The 22,851-nt window shown below is 46.4% G+C and overlaps 1 protein-coding gene across 2 annotated transcripts in view; it reads left to right on the top strand.

The window, feature by feature from the left end:
- MLF1 (myeloid leukemia factor 1) overlaps positions 1-22,851 on the top strand; it is a 474,880-nt gene that overhangs the window by 174,769 nt on the left and 277,260 nt on the right. The window contains exon 3 of one of the 2 annotated variants that reach the window (XM_069618449.1): positions 16,999-17,085. The exons of the other annotated variant lie outside the window; for it this stretch is intronic. Within the exon in view, the coding sequence (XP_069474550.1) occupies positions 16,999-17,085 (87 nt within the window). The remainder of the gene's footprint in view (positions 1-16,998; positions 17,086-22,851) is intronic. 2 annotated transcript variants of the gene reach the window in all.

The following is a 22,851-nucleotide window of genomic DNA, read 5'->3' on the forward strand; positions in this document are numbered from 1 at the left end:
CATATTGGGGTGAATGCGTAACACTGTACTCCATTGACACCCATGAATGTTTCTACCCAGTACTACAATTCTTTTTGCAAACCCCTGTAACCCTTCCAAGTCCAAAGACAAGATAGTACCAGCAACTACATCAGACACTGCTACAGGTCGGAAAACAAAATCTGTGTGTACGTTCCACTCTTTTCGTGTTATCTGGGGCACTGCTCGGGCAAGCACACTAATGCCATAAATAAACATGTATGGGTTCACAGGTATCCCTCTCACTACCACCTCATTGGCCACTAGGTGTATCATGAGCATGGCCTGTAGGGGGCACTTTCCTCTGTCTGTAAACGATATTGTCATGTTCAATTTGCTGAGCAAATCTCGACGCAGTAAGTTGACAGGGGAGCTGTCGTAGTGAAGGAGTGGTGCCCTAACAATTTTCCCTCCAATTTTGACATCTAAATCTTCTGTGTAAGGAACCGTTACTACAGCCCCAGAGAATCCCTGCGTGTCGAGAGTTTTTCCTGATAACGGGAAGTCACCTTCGTTTATGCATGACCTTTCCGCCCCTGAGTCCACCATGAAGATGCATTGCTTATTTCCTATCTCTGCCTACACCAGTGGTTCCTCTTCTGGATGTACGGTAATTGATAGTACTGGACATGCAAGTGCTCCCTGTGAGCTGTCCTAGTCAGGGTAAGTATAGTTGCTTGGGAATGCGAATGGATTCCCTCCCACAAATGTCGCACCTTGGTAGGGGCTGCAGCACTGTTGGGTGCAATGGTGAAAGAGTGCTGACTTCCCTCGGCCTGTGCGTTGGGGTGGCACTGATGTTGCATGGCTTGTGGTTGTTGTGGTGGGTGGCGGTATGGGCCTGAGATCGGGGGAGGTAACTGAGTGTATGCTTGGTGTATTTCATATGGGATCATTGTCGACCCCTGGATAGGACCCTGTGCGCTCCTTGGGGCGAGGCCACCATATGGCGGTGTATTATAGCTGTAGTTCCCTCCCGGCCTACTGCGACATTCTCTGGCAAAGTGCCCCCACCTTCTGGATGACCAACACTGCCCCTGACCACCCCCTTGCTGTCCTGTCCCCGATGAACTTCTCCTCTTTGTCCTCTGAACCCACCCCGTCCTCCTTGCCATTGGGGTCTCTCGTATTGTTGATTTCCTCCCTGCTGTCTGTTAGGAAAGATTCCCATTTATGTGAAGTGTTCCCTCCAGTTGTGTACTCCCTAACTTTTTGCTGCTCTTTAAACACCATACTCTGACTTTGCCAGAGAAGCACAGCCTTCAGCTGCACTCCACTGGGCTTTCACTCACTTTGTTATTGGGAAACTCACATGCCCTTAAAGACAGTCAGTACTGGCAGACTTTGTTTCCCTTAGTCGTTTCCAATTTTGCAACTTTTATGCAACATGTTACAAGTGCACAATGTACCTTTGGAAGCCCATGTTTTACTATAAAATGAAACAAAGACGTTGCTTGGTCCCAAGCGGTGCCCGTCTCCGCATCTCCTGAATCCGAAGAATGTACTGCGCAGCATCTTCATCATCACCCATTGTGCATTGCATTATTGATTGTAAAACGAGGGTATCAGGGAAGGTCCTCTGCAGTGCATCCCTAATGTGCCGTAATATTTGTGATAAAATGCCCCATCATGGGAGTCGTTGCTTAGTGTTAGGCCCGGGTATCCCGCTTTCACCCACACTGATTCTGCTTGATCTCCCACTGCTGATACTAACAGCCTTTTATTGTCCCTTATGGCTAGGGGCACCCCTGCAGTATGTTTTTCGAATGCGCATATCCATTTTCCCACGCTCGTCGTGAGCAGGGGGAGGGACTTGAAAAGGTTGTTTTAGTCCATCTGTGCCCAAGGGACGTAATGTGGCTGGCCTGCTCCTTTGTGGATTAGGGGCATTTGCAATTTTGTCTTTACTTTCCCACCTTTTAGGCCACCTCCCTTCTTCGCGAAAAAGCTATTCTCCCGAACCATTCCCTTAACCTTCCCTCCCACAAGCTTTCCAATCTGGGTTTTATTGAAGCTACCTCTTCGACTCCTCCCACTGCCCCTTCTTCTGTGTCTTCGAAATCACTCCAATATTCCTCATCCCCTCTCCTCGATCCTACATTCTCATATCCGAGGCTGTTTCCCCTTCCCTTTCCACACTTACCGCCCGTATGGGTGGCCAATCAATCCTGAACAAGACGTCCCCTGATTTCCATTCCTCCCCAGGGGGCAAGGGTGGTGTGTCTGGGGGCCGCATCTGAGCTTCCGTCACCCTGGTGTTTTCACATGCAACTCGTAGTCTCGCCGATTCTGTACTTGTGGTGGACAATGCCACCTCAAGATCTCTCGCGCTTGCTCCTGTATGGGCGGACACTGTGGGGGTGCAACATATGGAGGGGGCGAAGCTGTACCGGGGTCAGCCACCTTCGCTCCCCCTTAAACATAGGTGGGGTTTGTGTATCCCTCCGCTGGTCTAGTTAGCAATGGATAAAGCTTCTTAGGTGGTTCTCCCCCTTCTCACCCTCCCCGTGTGCGTATCCCTCACCTTGTTTGGCGTTACCCCTTCCACCTCTGGCGTCTCTTTTTCCTCAAACACTGCCACAAATCCAATATCTCCCGTTGGTTCTGTAATTATTTCCCCTTATATTTGGCAGTCAAGTATGTTGACATATGGTCTAGTGCACACTTATCGAAAGATCCCTCCTCTGGCCAGGAGAGAGGCATCCCCTCCCCTTCAGTCTCCGTCACCCATTGACAGTGGTATTTTTTTATTGTGTCACTGTATAGGGGTAAGGCTTTACATATGTGGGTTAGGGCTGTCTGTCCCCATGGTAACCATCTGTCTAGAATGTGTCACCTCTGTTTTGTTCAGTGTTTTCCCCGTTATCTCACACCTTTAAGTCATGTAGTGTCAATAAAAAAAAAAAAAAACTTATTACATGCACGTCACAATGATCTCTGTACCGTCAACCAATAGTGCCACAATTGTATTTATGTCAAAGAATGTATGCGTTAAAAAACATTTAACTTATTCTTCCCCCTTAGAGCATCCCCATTCATTCTCTTCACACTTTCTCTATCCTCATTCACACCACACATGCCTCTCCTGGGCCTCCTCCGTACATGTGAAAAAGTACACTGAAAACAACGAACTAAAATAACAAGCTAAAACAACAACCGCTACTTTTTCCCGAGCCCTCTACTTGTACAAGGCTCTTAAGTTTCTCCATATTCGTATTTCCTTGCACTGGTCGGGACAGTGCACTGTGGCTGCCACCTTCTCTCCTCAGACGGAGAGGCTCCCTTTACTTCCTCTTTTATATCTCCATATACCTTAGAAACTACCTTAAAAACACAAAAAAATGAATAAACCAAGGCCAGATATAAAAAATGTCAACATTCAACAATCCACGTCATGCATCCATTTTCAAAATGACATAAAGAAACATTGCTTCAAAGAGGAAAATGCACTCAACACCTAGCCTAATGTGCTAAATTGATGGAGTACCTTACATTAACTGGGGTTCTCTTATGTCAAATCCAACCCCTAGTTTAGACCATATTGATGCATGGTTCATATAAAGAATAACCACATATACCACAACATTTTCTGTGTATAAATTGTAATATTTTAGTGCTCTCAATGGTATAACAAAAATACGAACAAAGGATACAATATGTTCAGTATCAAATTATAACTAAAAAGTGTAGATTAAATCGTAAACATGTAGAGAGAAAAGTAAAAAATGTACATAATTTTTCAATCATATGCTTTCACATGATCAATGTGAAAGGACAGAAATAGAGAGACTAATGAGAAGTGAAAGCGTGAGTAAGCCACGACCCAGTGCTTAAAAAGGGGAAGAAAAGAGGAAGATATCTTCTAGTTGGAAAAAGAAGAATAAAAATAAATAAAACCATTTCATGGTGACAGTTCCATATATTCAAATTGTGGAAAGATCTAGAGATTTCAAAAGGGGGTTATCAAACCCCTCAAGTCTTTAATACCTACTACTGTATATTTATGTACATTGGTTTTGAAAGAGTCCTAGAGTTTTTTTAGAAATCTTTTTTGCAGGACTCTTATGGGGAACCCCCACTGGGTTTGCCTACGCATGTAGGGGGAACAAAAGACATAAGTAATAAAACAAGATTAGCCAAAAAATTGTCTGCTTCCAGGCTGTCTAATAAGTCCCAAACGAGGGGACAAATGTCCAATGCTCAAAGAAGGAGAATCTGGAAGCCAGTCCGCCTTATCCTTTTTTTTGCGTTTCGGTGGTTGTGTTACCACCTTCATCGGGGCAAATTCATGGTACCCTAGAGGGGTTAGGTTGAACAGTCTCCAAAAGTGTGAGACTAAAAACTGTAGTGCTGGTCCGTGCCAACTCGGTGGCCCTACATCCAGGCTGCCAGAAGGCACCAGGCGAGCCTAAGTCAAAGAAGCATGGGTGTACAGATGCTGCGGTTCGACGTGTGAGCTGGGAATCGGGAATGTTGAGTAAATCCAAAAAGTCCCGCCGTGACGTAGGTCCAATGTTTTAGCAATAAGGAGCCTTCGTGATGGTAGCCAAAGGTTTTCGGCACACCGGCGGCTGCACAGGACGCTGAGTCATCCGTTCGCGAGTGCGAAAAGCAAGCATTCATAAATCGCGTGTTCCCCTCTACCATACCGCTCTATCCCCTTCCCAAGTCATTGTTATTGCTTGCAATCTATACTCACACGTCTGCATTCCTCCGAGAGCCCCCGTTCGCGGGTCTTCCACAACAGGTCTGGGCCTCTCCCTAGGGCCGTACCCAGCTCCAACAAGCAGGCAGGTTTCGGCAAAGATTGGCACCTGCAAGTACCACTTCTGCTGCTTACGCCTTTTGGGGGACCGGTCACTGTAGGTGGGCACGACCCTTCCGGAGAGGCCCTCTGGATTTCGCTGCAAGTATGGGGGCTGAGGAATCACGTCTCGGGGTCACCAAATTGAGGCAAGTCCTACAATACGCACACATAAGAGTAAATACAATGCACTAGGGAAATAAGCCAAGAGATAGCTTTGCAAGGATAACAAGGTTTACTTGTACAAAATATAAATATCAGCACAGAACTCTGCAGCTCGAGAGCACTCTGGGGTTACATCAGAGAACAGGGGGTTATGCAAAAATCACGTCACAGCTATAGGAGACATTTTGGTGCTCCCGATTGGAGGCAGCCTAAACATGGGCTTGCTCCATAGGGGATGCCAAGCCCTAATTGGCTGGCTCTTCTCCCTCGATCTGGCTCCACGTGGGTCAGCTGGGCTCATCCTTGCGGTGAAGGTCAGGTCATTTATGAAATACACTGTTTCCTATCTAAACTAAACAACTATGACATGCTATTCATTCATTATGGCAGGCACCTGGGCGGCACAATGCTGACCTGTACATTCAGTGCTCCATTGATCCCGCAGTTTCTGCACCTAAGGTCACCCCTCTGGGGATTGATCTTTGATTTATCCTTCCCTGCATCTTGTGTTGCCTGGACGTTTGTTATTGCTAAGGAGAAATACAGTCCTGTGGGCTTTGGATCTTTGGTGTGTGCTTTATGGAGGTTAGACCCTGGGGGTCAGGTGCTTCTTAGAGAGCCAGGGCAATGGGCGTCAGGTTAGTGAGGTGCAGCCGGCACCGGGCTGGCGCGGTGGGGGTCGGAGGCTCAATGGCAGTTTAGTGGAGATGAATATAGACATCCTGGGGCCTGGTACTGTCTCATGCTCTGTGTCGGGCACATTCCTGAAGGCGATACTGAGTATTTGCAACACTGCAGGAACAAGAGGGAAATGGGCTTCTGTTAGAACAAGGCTCAAGCGTAGCCAGGATGCTGTGCAGAAATCGGATTCTGTGAACGGAGAACGCAAGCAATCTAGGCCTGCGGCCTGTCGAGTTTAGGGCCTATTAGAAAATGGTGTTGTGCACTGTGGGCATTACTAGTGTTAGCATTCACTTCTAAGCACTACAAGGTTTCTTTATGGTGGCCAGGGGGTGTCGGCTGCTTCCCCTTGTACGTTACATTGCTTCGTATGGGTTGTGCCTGATGTGGAAGTGCCTAGGGGGGTGGGATAGGCCCATTTCCTTCCCAGCAACAGCCAAGTCAAATGAACAAGGTAGACAAAATTAAAAGTTGCTATGGAAAAGGGCGTGGGCCGAGAATTGCCTTTACTCTAGATCTGCAGCTCAAGATGCTCCTGTTTAGAGCTCCTAAACCAAGACCATGTTTCTATAGTTCTTCAAAATGAATGCGTCGCCGCCAAAGGCATGCTTGAGGGAGAGGGAAAGAAAGAGAAAGTGTCTTGGGTAATAGCAGTGAGCCTATGGAGCCAAACTTCTAGAGTAGACTCTTATGTTGTATGATGTATAGGGTTCAGCATTGACTGGGTGTGAATGTTGGTAGGTGCTCTTAGTTAGCAAAGCTGACACATGGCTGTGGATATCAGTGACTTCAATAGAGTTGCCATGGCATGTACATTTGGACTGAAGGACTTGCTAAAGGTCTATGCATTGGGAAACCTACGTGCAGCCCAATGCATTAGTTAAGGAGAGGGAATAGGAACTCATCATAGTCCAATGTGTATAGAAAGTGATTTAGGAACAGTTCTCTGCCATGGGATCTTCATTGTGATTTCATAAATGTAGAATGTCCCCACTTTTTAGGGTGTTATCAGAGTGCCAGATTACGGTAGCCTTAGCCAGGGTCCAATTCTTTTTCTGCCACCCTTCCCTTTTTAGCTTTCATCTAGCCCTTACACAAGAGTGGTGAGAGCCATTGAGCTGGCTGGAGGTGTTCGATCTGGCAGTGCCTGTTTCTAGGCGCCATGTGAGTTGGACTGTAGGGCCATCAAATGGGGTGGTGCACTGGCCCACACACCCAGTAGTGTTCAAAGTCTAAAGGGAAAAAAGTAAACTACAGTGGCAAGACGAAGGCCTGCCGGCTTTAGTTGCTAAACTAATCATTTGCTTTCATCTTCATTGTATTTTGTAGGTTTCACTTGACTAGATCTAGGTGGTGTTAGATAAATATCTATTCTTGTTGTGAAAGTAACTTTTAACATGGAAAAGTATTTTTTACCTAAGCATGGAAAAATGTGAGGACAAAATAGTTAGATTGCTCAGCAAAATAATTCAAATGGGTTGGAATTAAGGTAACTCCCGCACTGCCAGGGAGAGGTATCAGTGCGAGGAATTAAAGAACTGATACTACAGTCATATATACAGTTGTATTCATTTTTTGGAGATATTTAATAAGTTTGTGAACAGCCGACAAATGTTTCGACCCAACTTGTCGTTCTCAAGGCCTGATATCTTGAAAGACGAATATGGTAATCATATATTAATGCCTTCACATAGATGGAATGGCATTGCACGTCAGTGAGGTAGCACCTAAGTAGATTTAAAGAGATGTAACACAGTTCAGTGATTCATATCATGAAGAAACACCTCCAATGGTGTCATCGTAAGAGATGAGTACTGGTTTTGTAGGAGAAAAAAAAAGTATCCTGAGTAGAAGTATCTTCTCGAAGAGAACGTAAGTCTGGGGGTCGTGCCTTTAATGGTGAATTCCCTTAGCATAAGGTCAGATTGTGTTTAATCCCACTCGAGAACTGAGCTATGTGGTCTAGTCTTTTGGGTGTGGCAGGCCTGGGACTACTTTACCTGGACTACTTTACCTGAGACTATTTGAACCGTATCCAAACAGCAGAACCTGCTTCGCGTTATTCTGCTGTGGGCAGCGTAACGCTCACTGTGTCCAGTTCTTTGATGCCAGCTTACCTGAAACCAAGGACCTGCAGAGAGAGCAAGAACACTACAAAGCTTACCTGGAATAGTATTCTGTCTTCAATCCATCAGCGACTTCAATTCCACTCACCTGAAGGTACGAACTCCATCATCCGGCAGCGCATGCATCCTGGAATACTATAACCTGGAAAGAGGAGAAAGAAAGACAGCATTAGTAAGCGTTTACTCACGTTTCCTCCCGAATGAAGAAAGCCACACAATTCTTACCTGGGTAGTCATCTCCTGGTCGGTATCATCGCTGGAACATCACGGCGCTCGGCGAGGAACATCGCGACCTGCAAGGAGAGAAAACACACAGGTTAGCAATATAAAAGGCGAAACAGCGCCGCGCATCGCGCATTACTCTCCGTACAGCATCGCGCACACCGCGCTTTTGCCTACCGGCCCATGCTCATCTTCAAACTGCATGACAACACCAAAATACCTTTCCATACCTAAAAGGAAAGAAGCAAGACATTATTATTTGAACTAAGCGGAACTTAAGAACTGCATATAAAGACTGTAAAGCAGCAAACCTACGGAGTCGCAGCAGGCCTGGATTCCGACAGGGGGCTTGCACCAGTGAAGTAACTTGGTCACTGCTCGCCCCCCACATCTACGTGCCCCTGCCACGAGGAGCAGGACTGAGAATCCACCTTTTACAATTTTAAGGCGAGGAGAAGGCCCAAGGGAGTGGAAGGAATTGAGGCCAAGGCAGGTGGAAAAACATAAAGACAATCTGGTATTGAATCCAGCTCTCCTATATTGCAGACCCATCTTTAACCAGAGACCTTAACAAGGGACCGGGAGAGGGTTCGAGAGTGCAAATCATCCAACCAGGGCTGGATGGCGTCCCCGTGGATACCAGGTGAGCGTAACAGATGTGGGGATCATCATCTAAGTGCTTTAGCGTTAGCAACACCACAGATAAGAATTACAGTTCCATCAGTCTTCTCTTTCTATGTCTGTTGTTGCTAGAAGCTTTTCTACTTCTGCCAAGAAATGGATCAAAGCAAAAGTAATTTTTTTATCCCCACAATCAAACATCGTTCGGTATTTCATTGACAGCGGTCCCAGATGCTTTGTCCTTTGCGTCGTAGTGCAGTGCAGAAGAGAGTTAGATGTTTTAGGAGTTTCTTCCTTCTGCTTGCAGAATCTGGTTCATGTCGCCCATTTTACGCAAAGCTTTTAACCTGTCTTTGGTTTTGAATGCGTTAAAACGAAAGTGGATGTACAAGGTTACATCTCCACAAATCTTTGTAGACTTCAGTTCTCTAGATTCACTGGGAACATCTTTCATAAGTCTGATATTCATTCTTTTGTTCCCAGTTAAGATCCAGTCCAGTCTCCACACTTTCGCTTTGGCTAGGTTCGGATTCTCGTGCAGTGTTTTTAGATCTATTTCATAGAAGTCCAAAATGGCCTCACATCGATTGTTCCATAAGGTCAGCAGGCAATCAGGGTTGCCAATGCCAGGATTAGGCAGAATTTTGAACTGTGGAGCCACATCTTTCATAGTTGTTTTCCGGAACAGGGTTAGGGAGTTCCAGCTAATACGAGCATTGATGGAGATTAAATTTTGCTCGTAACGAATGCAAGCCGGAATATATTTTCAAGGGTGGACCACAGCTGGTCTGAGCAGCCAAACACATTTTCGGCTCCAAATATTAGAGCTGGCACCACATTTTGGCAGTAGAAGTTTCTCACAGGTTTTAGGGAGAATTTCCCGTACTTTTTATTCAGAATACTTGCTTGGCATGCAAATTGCAGACATTTTGTTTTGGCAATCTCTGCCCAAGGACCATTGTTTAGGTTTGCACTAATTTGCATGCCCAAGTATCTTATGTTGGTTACGGTACTTAATGTCTCCTTTCCCAAATGCCATTTGACGTTTTTATTTTTGGAAGCCTTTAGGTTTTGTAGAGTTAATACCTCACTCTTCTTTTTGTTTATGTGTAGGTCATTACTTCTTACTTAACTTTCCACTGCATCCATTTTTCGCTGCAGCCCAATCGGGGTGGCATCCAACAGCATCAGGTCGTCTGCGTATAACAACCAACTTATCAAGGACCCATGCATTTTTGGAGAAAATGAGCAGACACTTTCAATTGCTCTACCAATGTCTGATAAGAATAGGTTGAATATGATGGAAGGAAGGGGGCATCCTTGTTTTAGACCGCAGAACGTGTTGATCACCGCCGTGAGCGTGCCCACCTGGTGTAAGCGAATCTCGATGTTTGTTGCGGTGTGCAGGTCTTTAGTTGCTGCTAGCAGGCTTGGAGGACAGTCCCACTTCTTCATTTTAGCCCAGAGTAGTTCCCAGTCTATGCTGTCGAAGGAATGCGAGAAATCGATGAACGCTAAGTATTTCCAGTTCTTACTGCTTCCATTTTGAGAAGGTTTATTAGTAGGAGATTCAAGCCACACCCAATGCCCTTCACGAAGCTGGCCTGTCTCGGGTCTGTGTGATTACTTTCCACGGCCCGTTTCAAATGTTTTTGTTGCAGAAGCGTTGCATACACTTTCGCCAAAACGTCCAGAAGAGCTATTGGATGATAGTCTTTTGGATTTGCTCTGTTCCCTTTCTTAAATATGGGGACGATAATAGCACTTTTCCAGGATTTTGGGGTTATGCAGTTGTTAGATATTCTGCTAAACATCTCAGAACATATGTCAGCCCATTTCTCAGGATTTTTTTTAGGGTGTAGTTGGTTAGGCCATCCGGACCAGGGGCCCGTGAAGTGCTAGCCTATTTAATTATGTTCAAGATCTCATCCCTGTCAAACTTTAGATCCCAATGCCCGATTTTTGGTAAGACAGGCTCCTTCCATTCTCCCTTTTTACTGTAGAGTTCAGTGTAGTGCTTTATCCATGCTTTTTTGGATACCATGTTTGTTAACAGTGCCATTTGAGGTGCTCCCTCGTTGATTATTTTAAAAAAATTCAGACGAGTTTTTGTTTTCCATTTTTTTCCATTATTAGCTCAGAATCTTTTTGCAGCATAAGCGCTTTATGTGATCAGATGCAATTTTTATATTTCTGTTTTACTGCACGTTTAGCCAGTGTGTAAAGTTTACTGTCCCTTTTTGGTATTTGTCTGATTTGAGCTCACATTTCTCATTTCTTCTTCAACACGTCAAGGTCAAATTTATGTTTAGCGACAAATGCTCTTTTTCTTGGCCCATGTTTTTTTCCACAAATTGTGTTAGTAAGTGGTTATATTCAGCCTCTTCTTGTTCGTGAATGTATGCTCTTGTGATTTGACTTACATCAGCTTCCTGAAGCTTTAGCCTTACCCTGTTTGATTCCACCATGATGGGGAATTTCCATGGTGTGTGATTTGCCTCAACAGATGTTGATAATGTCAGCGTCACCATCTCGTGATCGCTATGAATCGTAGGGATCACCTGGAAGGAACAGTTTTTTGTTGTATGTTCTCAGATACAAAGAAGTAGTCTATGATGGATTTCTGCTCGCGTCTAGACCATGTTGGATTGGCCGGGATGTCTCCAGCAGTGTTTCCATTTAGCATGACCAAGTTTCTTAGCTCCAACTCCAGACACCATCTTCTCGCTAATTGTGCCAAGGCATGATTGTCGTTTTTGTCTTCTTGGTTTGCGTTTATGCAGTTAATATTTAAATCACTGCATAGCATGATGTCTGGAGTTTCGTCCTCTCCAAGCATTTCGTCCACTAGTGCTGGGAATTGGTCTATAAATGTAGATGTATCTGCCACTTTGTGGTTCCAATATAAGTTAATGATGTGAATGGTTCCATCATCCACATTCGTTTTTTTTTTATTGTCGTCACCTGTATGTAGGCTGATATGTTCATTGATTTGATGATTCGGTAACCTTAACTTATTTTAACAAGTGTTTAGAGGCCAGCCATTGGCCTACCCTTTGATCTTTTGATGGCTGGGTTGATTTCTACTTCATATTCCCCAGAAGAGGGGCAAACATCCAGCCACATTTCCTACAGGCATACCACATCCAACCCATCGAGCCAATGTCCCTGGAATAAGTGTGTAAATCTCCTAGTGTTCCATGTCCCAAACTTGTGCACCATCTGCTCTTTCTCAACTTGACATTAGCTTTGAGCCGTTCTACTCAGCGCTTCGGCCAGCCAGCACCAGTTATTTGGCTTATCCACTTCGTTCTTATGGCGTGTATCTTCACTGGTGTCTGTCTTGGTTGCGTTATTGCAGGCTCTTGTTATTTGGATTTGTTCACCACTACACAATATCTCTGTTTCCAGTTCGGCATCTGTTCTGATTGTTTGTTTCATGTTACTCAGGTTTTGTGCAAGTCTTCTAGGGCTCCGGGGCACCCGACCGTCACTTGCTTCGTTGGCGATTTGTTTCACTAGTGGAGCAGTACTTGTTTAATTTTTTTGATTCTTCACTTTTTGGAGTATCAAGTACTTCCACTATGTCAAATCCCAATGACATAAGGGCAGGCGCTGCGTCTGTGATGATGTTTAAGATGATTTTGGAACTAAAGTGCAGTATCACTTTATCATTCTACTCCTCTTGCACAAATTCAACTGTTTTTAGATCATCAGATTTGAGTTGTCCTGAGCCATGGCACGCATGAAAAAGGCGTAGTATATTGTTACGGTTCATTATAAGGTGCCTTTGCCCTTTGGCGTGAGCGCCTTGTGGGTAATCCCTCAGGAGGCAATAAGACACTGTGGTTCCTGTTTTGCTCATACTCTGGGTTTTTGAGCTTTCTGAGAAGTTACCAAGAGTTCTCCGCCGACAGATATGCCTCACAGGTTCCTTTTCCTCCCATCTTAGGCTCTGCTTTATTCTGCACAAGTTCAAATTGTTCTCTCCTTTGACAAAAGTTGGGCTTAGTGCTTTTGTCGGCTCTCCATCGACCTGAGGACGAGCATCAATCAGCATGCAGATTCTAGTGGGGGCTGCTGATTAAGGCACGTCCACCTGACCACCAGTCTTATCTTCTGTTGGGTGTATGTTAGTGTCCGGGGTTGGTACACTTAGTTCCGGTGCGTCTTTCTCTGTCATCTTCGTATACTGACATGTCCATAAGGTCGATTGTTTCATCTAGGTCACCGGATTCATCCTGCTGGTTCTGAGGCTGTCCAGGCGCAGAAGGCACATCAATACCTTTTATGGTTTTTGCCAATGTCTCGGTTTTGGTGGTGTTGTTAACAGTAACGTTCACGGTCTTGATGTTACGTAAAAACTTTCTTGAGTTATTACATCAGCGTGACTTATTCATATGTTGATTTTTTGCTTTTTTTCATTTGCACTTGTTTTTTTTCCGCAACTTTGGGCATTTCAGTCGTTGGATTGTTGTTGCTCTTGAGTATGGCAAATATGTCATTATGGGTTCCTTCTTCCAGAGGGCTCTTCACCAGTTGGGCTACTTGAGGTGCACTGCAACCTTCAGGAGCAGTTGAGGTTATGGCTGTTTGTGGATCTAGGATAGCAGGATTTCCCAGCGCCATGGTGCTTTCCTTGATGCTGGTGAAGCAGGGGATTGTCATTTGGTTTCCCTGGAGGCATTGTGTCACTGCACTAGGTTTAGGTGTTAGAGTTTTCTCAATTACGCCTTCTGGTGCTTTCATCATCTTTGGGACTTACTTATTGATGTGACACATTTGCTTCTCTTGCCGGCTTTCTCTTTGGGTGGACTCTGGTTGTAGAGGACTTGCCGGTTCTGCATCCCGCACCTGAGGCATTACGCCTTGTTCTCGTGTTCTGCTGGCGTGACCCATGTCACAACATACTTTCCTTATGCTTCCATACCCCAAGTTGTGGGCATTTGTTGCTGCGATGTTATCCCCTTCTTGCATAGACGAATTTCCCTTTGTTTGCACTCACAGGCATGCCTGGCTGTCCTGGTTGCTCAACGGGCCTGTTGTAGATTTCCTGCGCTTTAGGAGACTCAATGCCTCTTTGGTGATCTCTGTGAGTACTTTTTTTTCCATTCCATTGTTTTTCCTTTGGTCAGCAAGTGTGTTTAAGGAGGCCTCTATCTTTTTGTTTAGGTCACAATGGGTCTGTTTGGATGTTATACTTTCCATTTCCAGGTTTACTAGTTTAGAGTTTACTAGGGCCAGCAATGTTGTTAAGTCCTTAACATCGTCATTGATTTCCTCACATAGTTTTATAAAGGGTGCAATGGAAATGGCCATCGATGACATCAGTATAGATTGTAACTCTTGAATGAGTCTTTCCCCCAAGTCCATTTGAGGCTCGTAGCCCCTGGAGTGGGGTCTTGACTTGTGGTGCAGCTTATTGCGTCTTATTTTTGGGTAATCACGTTCCATGATTGACGAATCCGTTGAAGGAGACTTGGATGATGAAGATTTAGATTCATTAATGACACACCTTTGATTTTTGAACTAGAGTATCTTTTGCTCCTGTGTCGCGTCTTGTGTATTGGTGTTTTTGAATTGGGAACAGCTGATTTTCGGTGACAAGCTATTTTCGATCCTTCTACGTTTGACTTGACCACTTTTACACTTTGTTGGTGTCTCGCCACACATGATTTCTCTCATGACATCAACGATGCTTACAGCAGCTTCCATTTGCGTTGTTTGGGCACTCAAATCCCCACCGCCCTCTTTGCTGACAAAATTACAGGTTAATTATTTGGGACAGGTCATACAATATTTTATTGACAACGACCAAAGAGTTTCTTCTGTTACCGTCAGCTGTTTTACTCTCCCGGCTGCATTTATCCAGATGAGCATGCTGTGAAGAATGACGGAAGACTTCATCTTCGTTTGCAGGGGATGTGGCACAAGCATTGGGAGGGGGGGGGGGTCAAAGTGCGTGGATGGTCTCTCTTCCATTGCACATCCATCAAGTCTGTCAGTTAGTGCTATTTCATCATTCTCTAGACAATTTGTGTGCATCTGCAGGCCCCCTTTGTCAGCGTGTGGTCTCAGCTTATTCTGAGCACGCCATGCTAGGATCCTCAGTGGCGGTACGTTCACCGCATACACCCCCTCCCCGTTTGTTTGTTTCTGCCGATTTCAACAACCTGTGAGTTGTTGCAGGCCATCTCACTCACGCTGGCCTGGCCCACCCCTCGCGAACCAGCAACAGGAGAGAGAGCAATCGGCTCCACACCAAGTTCACCGCCACACCCACCAACAGCCAAGGGCACATCCACCAGAGGCACACCGGCCACGCACAGGCCCGAGGGACAGCTCGATAGGCGGCAAGAAGTCACAGCCGGTGAAGATGTTATGTCAGGGTGAGAGGGGGGTTTAAGGGACGCTGTTGGGGATTTTGATGGGGTCTTGGGTGTGTTATGGGCTTGGGTGCACAGCCCTTCCTAATCCCAAGCGAGTGAGCAAGTAACGGGTCCACATTGGCGGCACTTACTTGATTAGTCCCAAAGGATTCCAGCGTGGCGCTTAGATGTTTGGTGGATGACAGAGTTCCAGCGCCGAATTTGAATTCTGGTCTGTGGGTGGAGGGGCTGCTCAGCTCGTAGACCGGCATTATGAAGCTGGTTTTCTGGGACCGAGCATTCAGCGTCAGACATCCTCACACCCAAACACCAAAACACTGCGCACACCGCACGCTCTGCGTGTGCTGCAGTCTTTGTACGGCTGCCTCCAGGCAGCAGCAAAGCAATAGTAGAAAGACTCTCAGAAAGTCCGTGGTCAGCAACCAGCCTGAGTAAGATTCCTGGGCAGGCTCAGGCTCACCAAAACGCACTGCGCATTGAAGAATTAAGAATTGGGTGGAGGGGAATAGTTGATGCATGACGTCGGCTATTCATTGCTTATTTCCAACACACATTTGGCTGAAAGGTTTTCAAAAGTCTGTAAGTAGAAATGTTGCATTTCCTACAAATATCTATTATTTTATATTACAAAATTGTAAGTGTACCAATTTCTAGCATCATGCATACAGATTTGAGTACATTCTGTGACCTACTTGTTAATTCCACAAAGTAGTGACATTTTCTAAATCTGCAGGATTATCTTTTATACTCTGGCCTTTTTGCAAAATGTAAAGTTATAGGTTAAGGAATAAATTGCTTTTTCGCCTTTCATTCACGTTATGCCACTGTAAATGCCACATTTTCATTCATTTGTAATCCGGAGAGGTGGGGAGAAACGCATGTTTCCAATGCCTCCCTTCCTCTCCGCTATACGAATGCTGCAGCATGCTGGCGATCCCTATGGAGCACACGGTTTTATGCGTCAGAATAAAGCAGCTGGACCCCATAGGTATACACTGTAAACGCTTCCTGGCATGCGAGCATATTAGGCAGCATTTAATTGTAACTGTAAACGCTGCCTGCCATGCGTGCAAGGTCCGCAGCGTTTTCTCATTTGCACTGCAGAGTGCAAGTGTGCAGGGCAAAAGGCGGCATAGACGCGTGTATGTCGCCTTTTGCCTTGCTCATTGGCTCTCTGCTGTGCAAATTACCAAAGTTTGATGGCAGGGAGCCGCCTATGTGTATGTCTACACGTAATGGCACCCTGTCGCCAAATTACGAAATGGGTTCAACATTACCTCCTCAGGGCCCGTTATAGAACGTGTAATTCCAGCAATATTTCTTTTATTGAGCATTGTGTTGGCTTTTTGCAATTATCTTTTCATTCTCACAAAACATACCATTTCAAACTCATAATCATATTGAATCCATCAGTGGTTAGAGCTATAAATCATCCTTCACCACTTCTACACAAAATGAAATTTAGGTTGTAGTGTGCAACTTCAACATATTATATTAGTTTTAGAATAAGAATAGATTTAATGAATATCTACTTTTTTTACCTAAAGGTGGACCGATGTGTTGCTGCCAAGAATTTGATTTTTCATTTCAGTTGTCCTGCTCAATATGTTAAAAATATGATACACTGTTTCAGCCACAATTTAATTTGGGCATGCTTCCTTTAGGTCTCTAATCCTGAGTACCTAGCTCTATTTTCTCATAGAAGCAGATTGTTTTTCGTGATCCTTTTTAGAATATTCAATGGCTCATATATTTATTGAATCATAGGTAGTAATAGTTTTTACACGTGTGGATTTTCATAGATCCATACGTTCCTCAGAAATAAGCACATTCTGCAGAACTCAAGGCAACTGCTCAATTGCCCCACCCATTTTAAAGCCCAGCAAATGGATTGTCTATAAGTCCAGATGCCTAGACTTTTTAAGTAAATGTATTAAGTCTTCTCAGGTGTTTTATTTTTTATTTTAAACAGGATATCGATGTACTGGATCCTTTCCAATCGATGGACAGCGCTATGGCAAACATGAGAAAGCAAATGTTTGACATGAAACGAAATTTTGTAAGTCTTCACTGACATTGAAAATTGGGAAAGTGCATGCACTCATACATATTTTACTTATTAGTACAGTATTTACTAATATGGGAAATGTTTACCTTCAATATTATGCAAATTAACTTATGAACAGCGTTCAGATTTCCACAGGTTCTTCATCAAACTGGCAAACGTATTCCTGCGACTTACTTCCCTTGTATTTTATATAATGTGACTTTCTGCAGTGGTGGATATGTGTAACATCATGTTTAAGATGTGAATGTTTATTGGTGTATCCTAGTAAACTTCGATGTATAGTTTATGTGTGAAATGTGTAATTCTGACAGGAATACGAGAATACAGTTTGCAGTATGGCAGGCCATAAACGTGATGCTTGAACTAGAGGGAACAGTTACAAACATTACACCTTTATTTACGCAAATCCTCTGAAAAATATAATTATGATGATTCTGTGCATACTCGTTTTAAGTTGGAAAAATGGCTATTACAATCAGGCCACAGGCCCCCTCTGTCCCTGGGCAACGTGCTAGGCATGTTGCTTACTTTTCTGAGTCTTGTGCTCAGGTAGAGGGGGCCTGGGCCCCTAAAATCAGAGAAGGAATACTGCAGCTATGCAGCAAGTGCACTGCTGAAATGCCAAAGGAACACAAGAGGCGAGGCCATTGGTGGGTGCCTGCCAACGCTAAAGGACAGGAGCACAAGATACTTTCCCAACCACTGTAGTCATTAAACACCTAACCATCTTGTCTTTTGATTTAAGGAAACTTTGGCATGATATGCATGTGATAGATGCTCAAAAGGCAGCTGTGCTAATGGCCCTGAAGCATGTTCAAAACCAAATTGACATCCCAGAGAGAGTTGTAATGAGGGTGTGCACCCTGCACAGGCTGGCATGATGTGCCACAATTGCTGACCATTAAATGTTAATCATACAGTACAACTAGCCAGCAGAAAAAAAATGAAGAGAAACTTCATGAACGCCAAAGCTGAAACCATGAATGCTAAGCCCATCACAAAGAACAACAAAGAACAACAGTCATAGATGATATCCTGAGCCTCCAAGAAAGGACCTGTGCCGACAAATGTTCCTGGAAATGCTCCAAGCCACCAGAGAAAGGTGGTGTCCTACATACAAAGGTGGTGGAGCACCACAGATAGAAAAAGGTCTGGTTTGGGAGCGGAAGTACCACCAGAAGAGATTAAAACTAGCCCTGAGGACTGGCCACCAGGGGTGCACAGATGAAGAACTTATCTGTGTGAGCTCCTCACCCAGCGGTCTTTACAGTGGCTTGAGCCCCCACTGGGAGACCCGCCACCCCGGAACAAAGCGTGGTCAGAGGTTATTGAAGTGACCCCCCGCGCAGTGAGCGAAGGAGCGCAGCAAATCGGCCAAGCGGAAGTGATAAACGAGGCATCCGACTGCTGCGTGTCTTGAATGTGATCCAGAGGACTCAAAACTGAAAGCAACTCTGGCCCGAGTGCTGCGTGTGCTGCCGAGCTTCCGAGAAACCCTGTGCAGGAGAAACTTGGAGGTACACGGCACCGTCCCCATACCGTGTGGACTAATGTGCCTTTCCCTTGCTGTGCTTCCTCACCTGGGTCGAGCGCTCTGGTGGAATCAGAGCTGAACGTTCAGCAGGCAGAAGAGAGGTGAGACCTCAAGCGAAACAGGCGCACCGGAATGTTACCAGTGGTAGCCCTGTGACCCCCCACCCCCTCTCCATTCGGGCTCCACGCCCAAGGTTATACTTCACCGACCCCCTTTGCTGTGTTGCAGGCCATCCCGGATATTGCGGATATGATCTGATATGGCATTTATTACGCGCATATACACAAGTGTTTCAAGGCGCGACCATCCCCCTTCCCCTCAATACTTGCATAGGGGCCCGGAGCGGCAGCGGCATGCGAGGTGCTGTCCTGCACGGCTCCAGCCGTATTATTATCAACAACTATGCGTGCACCCACGGGTATCCCTGAGCCTGAGGGGGAGTGTGGACTATAAACCGTACCGGCTCCCATCCCCTTACTCCAATGGTACACTCAGGAGACATAGGAACACCAGACTCGCATTGTGCACCTGCATCCGGACCAGCTTGCACCACCTCTACCAGGGGCAGCAGAAGTTGGCAACACCTGTGACCTTCCCCAAAGGTGGAGTCCACATTGTGATCCATGGCCTCACCAGGGAAAATCACTCTGTGACCCAGCGTGTGGCGGAGGAGCTGCCGCATAAATCTCAAAGGGACAGCAGTGCTCACCTAGTCTTCCGGGCTTGTTCCGGATAACAGCTCCATCTCCATTGACACATCACACACAAGTTGTGCTCAGGTGAAAGAAGCATCCCAGGGGAGGAACCAGTGAGTTCACTCAGCCCACTGAGGCAAATATATGGCAGATCTCCCACTGCTAGAAGACAAGGGGGTCAACCAGAAACACCCTAACCTGTACCCTGAACCTCAGATACAGAACCAAGCGGGTGGGACCTGCGTCAAACCCATTTTGACCCTTACAACATAACTCCTGAGCATCAGTGAGAGTACATCTAGTGCTCGGCCGCCCCTCTGAAGCGAAGGCAAGGCAGGAGACACGCTCTTCTGAGATCAGACACACTCAGGGCTGGCCCAATGGGGCAGGTCATCACGCGACCAGCGGAGTATAGTGTGACACCACGGCCCACTCAGTAGACAACAAGAGAACTACATTAAAGAGCCATTCTGCACATGAGTGCTCCCCACGCAGTAGCACGACTCTGGACTCGTCCTGTGGGTCTCCCGCTGGAAGATTGCCCTTGCAACCGATGAGATCGAGGACCGGTTCCCCATTGTGTTTGGCGCGTCGTGGAAGTACCAGAATAGAGGGAGTAGCGCTACGGCCCACGCATAGACCAAGGTGACATACCCCAAGCAGGGTGGCTTGGTTAACTAGGACCCGCCCGCCAGTCTGAGCCCATACGATTACTGCATCAGGACAGGTAACGCCAGAGCGAGCACCCACACAACACTGAGAACAGAGGCACAGCGTCACCCAATGGTCCTGTGTTCCCTGAACTGACGGATGTCGTTTCACACTGAAGTGTACAGGAGAGGCACGGTCACCCAACGGATCGCACATGCTTCCTCTACTGCGATGCGACAGAACCTGAAGCAACCTCACACGTCAAGACAGGGGAGGTCTGCGGAGTACCGTGGAGACGGTCTGAAGGGTTGGGCCCCTGACATCTGGGTGTGTGCCCTCCTCCAGGAGGAGCTAAAGTGGTCCAAAGGAATAGGACATCCCCTCGTCCCAAGGAAGGCGTACAAAGCTCACTGCTTACCAGTGTTCACCTTGGGCTCCAACAGGATCCCGTAACTGAACCTCCAAGAGCCTGGTCCTCAAATACCATCTCCTTGCGGTGTCCCGAGGAAACATACCACTCACTCTCCTGTCACCAAGTCACAGTAGCCCTGTGAGGGTTGGGCCCCACTCTTGGCCCATGTGCCCTCCTCCAATACTCAATCCCTCCACGAGAGGAGTGCATGGACGTACAGCAGAAACTTGCACCATATCGGTTCACCCAGCATCGCACCAAATCAGAATCCGCACAGGAGGCTTTCTATGGCGACATCAGAGGCTGAAGCCGCCGCGACTAAGGCGGATGTGGCAGCCTTACTCAACGAAATGAAAAGCATGAGAGTGGACATTGGAGGGAAGGTCGAAAAGATAACACAGAGAATCGACAAAATGGAAGAAAGACTTGATGGGGTAGAACACAATTAAACTTCTCTCAGCACCTTAGAGACACAAATTGACCAGAGGATTACGGAGATAGAAGCTCGCGAAGAGGAGTTCCGTTCAAAAATGGATGACTTGGAGAACCATGAGCGAACAACCTACAGATCTTCAGGATCCCGGATAGAGAGGGAGAATCTGAGCAAGACTTGAAAAGGTCCCTCCATGAAATCCTGAAACTCCTGTTTGAGCACGACTCTATCGATAAACCAAAGGTGGACTGGATACATAGAGCAGGGGGGGGCGCGGTAGGACAGAAGACAGCCCTAGTACGGTTCCACAACTACTCTGATAAAGCCAGGATCCTCGAGCAAGCCAAGCGCAGTGCCCAGGTCTCCTTGGATACAGCAAGAGTATCAATCTTTCAAGACCTATCATCACTGACTCTCGCCCTAAGACGGATGTGTATGCCGCTTACCAAATGACTGAAAGATGAAGGAGTCCGCTATTGGTGGGGCTACCCATTCTCCCTTACATTTGAACTAGATGGGACTACGGTCAAGTTGAGATCGGAGAAGGATATACACAGCTGCATAACAGATCTGTTGGGGAACGAGGACAATGAAATGGATCCGGGGGAAAGAAGAGAGGACAACAGGCGGTGGCGCATTCAAGGCCCAAACAGAGGCGGATAAGTGGGTCCAGAAAATATAGAAGAATGAATGCCTCCCCGGACACCTGACAATCGTGACATTCTACACCACTATTCCCAGGATCATCCCTCGGAATGAAATTTTGTATCTCTGTCATCGACATGAATATACTGTGATGTGTGTAAGATGTGAGTTAACCTACCGATGGACATGAGTATGGGCGGCTGGTTACCAGCTGCGCCGTTAGTTGGCAGCTACGCGTTGAGCAACACTAAAGGCGCTCTTGTTATGAGGGGTACAGACTTGCCCACACAATGGCCCGGGACGCGCTGAGGGATATACTTCCTAATGAGGCTCATTTCTTCTCAGATAAAGGGGGAACATAGAGGTTTACGTGATCTCGGAGGGACAGGGGGGGACGAAGCAGGCTCAATGGTTAATTGATTTAGTAGTGACAAGACCGTGATGAATCCGGTCTCAACTGGTGGGCTGGATCCGGCTTGGTGACTCTAACCGAGCTGGATCGGACGCCGTCACGGGAGGAGGGAGGGGGATGGATAGGGGAGAGGGGATGGGTAGGAACATGTTTCTCTTCAAGTGAGGATTGTGGGGTAAGAGGTATTCGGTAAGGGGAGCATGGTTGCTAGGGTTCACCTTACGAACGAGACACGCAAAGAGGCAGAAATGCCAGTAAAACTAGGCTCTCAGAATAGCAGTCTGCTCAGGGTGAGTACGCTCAACGTTAAAGGTCTTAACTCACTGTCGAAGCGGTCCATGGTGTGCGGAAAATTTAAGAGGGCTGGGCTAGACATGCGCTTTCTTCAAGAGACCAAATATGCACATGGGGATGAATGCAGGGTCCTCCACTCGAGGATGGGGGTGGAATATTGGGGCTCCGGCCCTCTCCGGAAGGCAGGGATGGGGATACTCATTAGAAAGGGGCTGAATCTAAAAGTCACCAAGGTGTGGGCGGATGTAGACGGCAGAGCTCTTATGGTAGTAGGTACTGTATGCAAAATAACCTTCACTCTGGCAACACTGTATTCCCCCAACACTGGTCAATCCCGATTCCTGCAGCAAACAATCCCAAAAATAATGTTGGCAACCTCTGGGCACGTAATACTAAGAGGGGACTTTAACCTTTGGGCGAACGCAGAGTTGGACCGACAGCCAGGTAACCCTGATGCACGTGAGCCAGTAGGAGGTGGTAGAGCGGAGGTGATGGAGATGATGGAGACATATGGGCTTCGAGTCATATGGCGAGGTCTCCACCCAAGCGAAATAGGCTACACCTTCCACTCGCCACTTCATGGTACATTCACTAGAATGGACTACTTATATGTTTCAGAGGGGTTGGCGGAGGTGGCGAACGGCTCGGAGATCTCTCCAGTCTCCTGGTCGGACCATGACA

The sequence above is a fragment of the Ambystoma mexicanum genome, chromosome 10 (genome assembly GCF_040938575.1).
Source record: "Ambystoma mexicanum isolate Mex_15411 chromosome 10, UKY_AmexF1_1, whole genome shotgun sequence".
Taxonomy (NCBI): Eukaryota; Metazoa; Chordata; class Amphibia; order Caudata; family Ambystomatidae; genus Ambystoma; species Ambystoma mexicanum.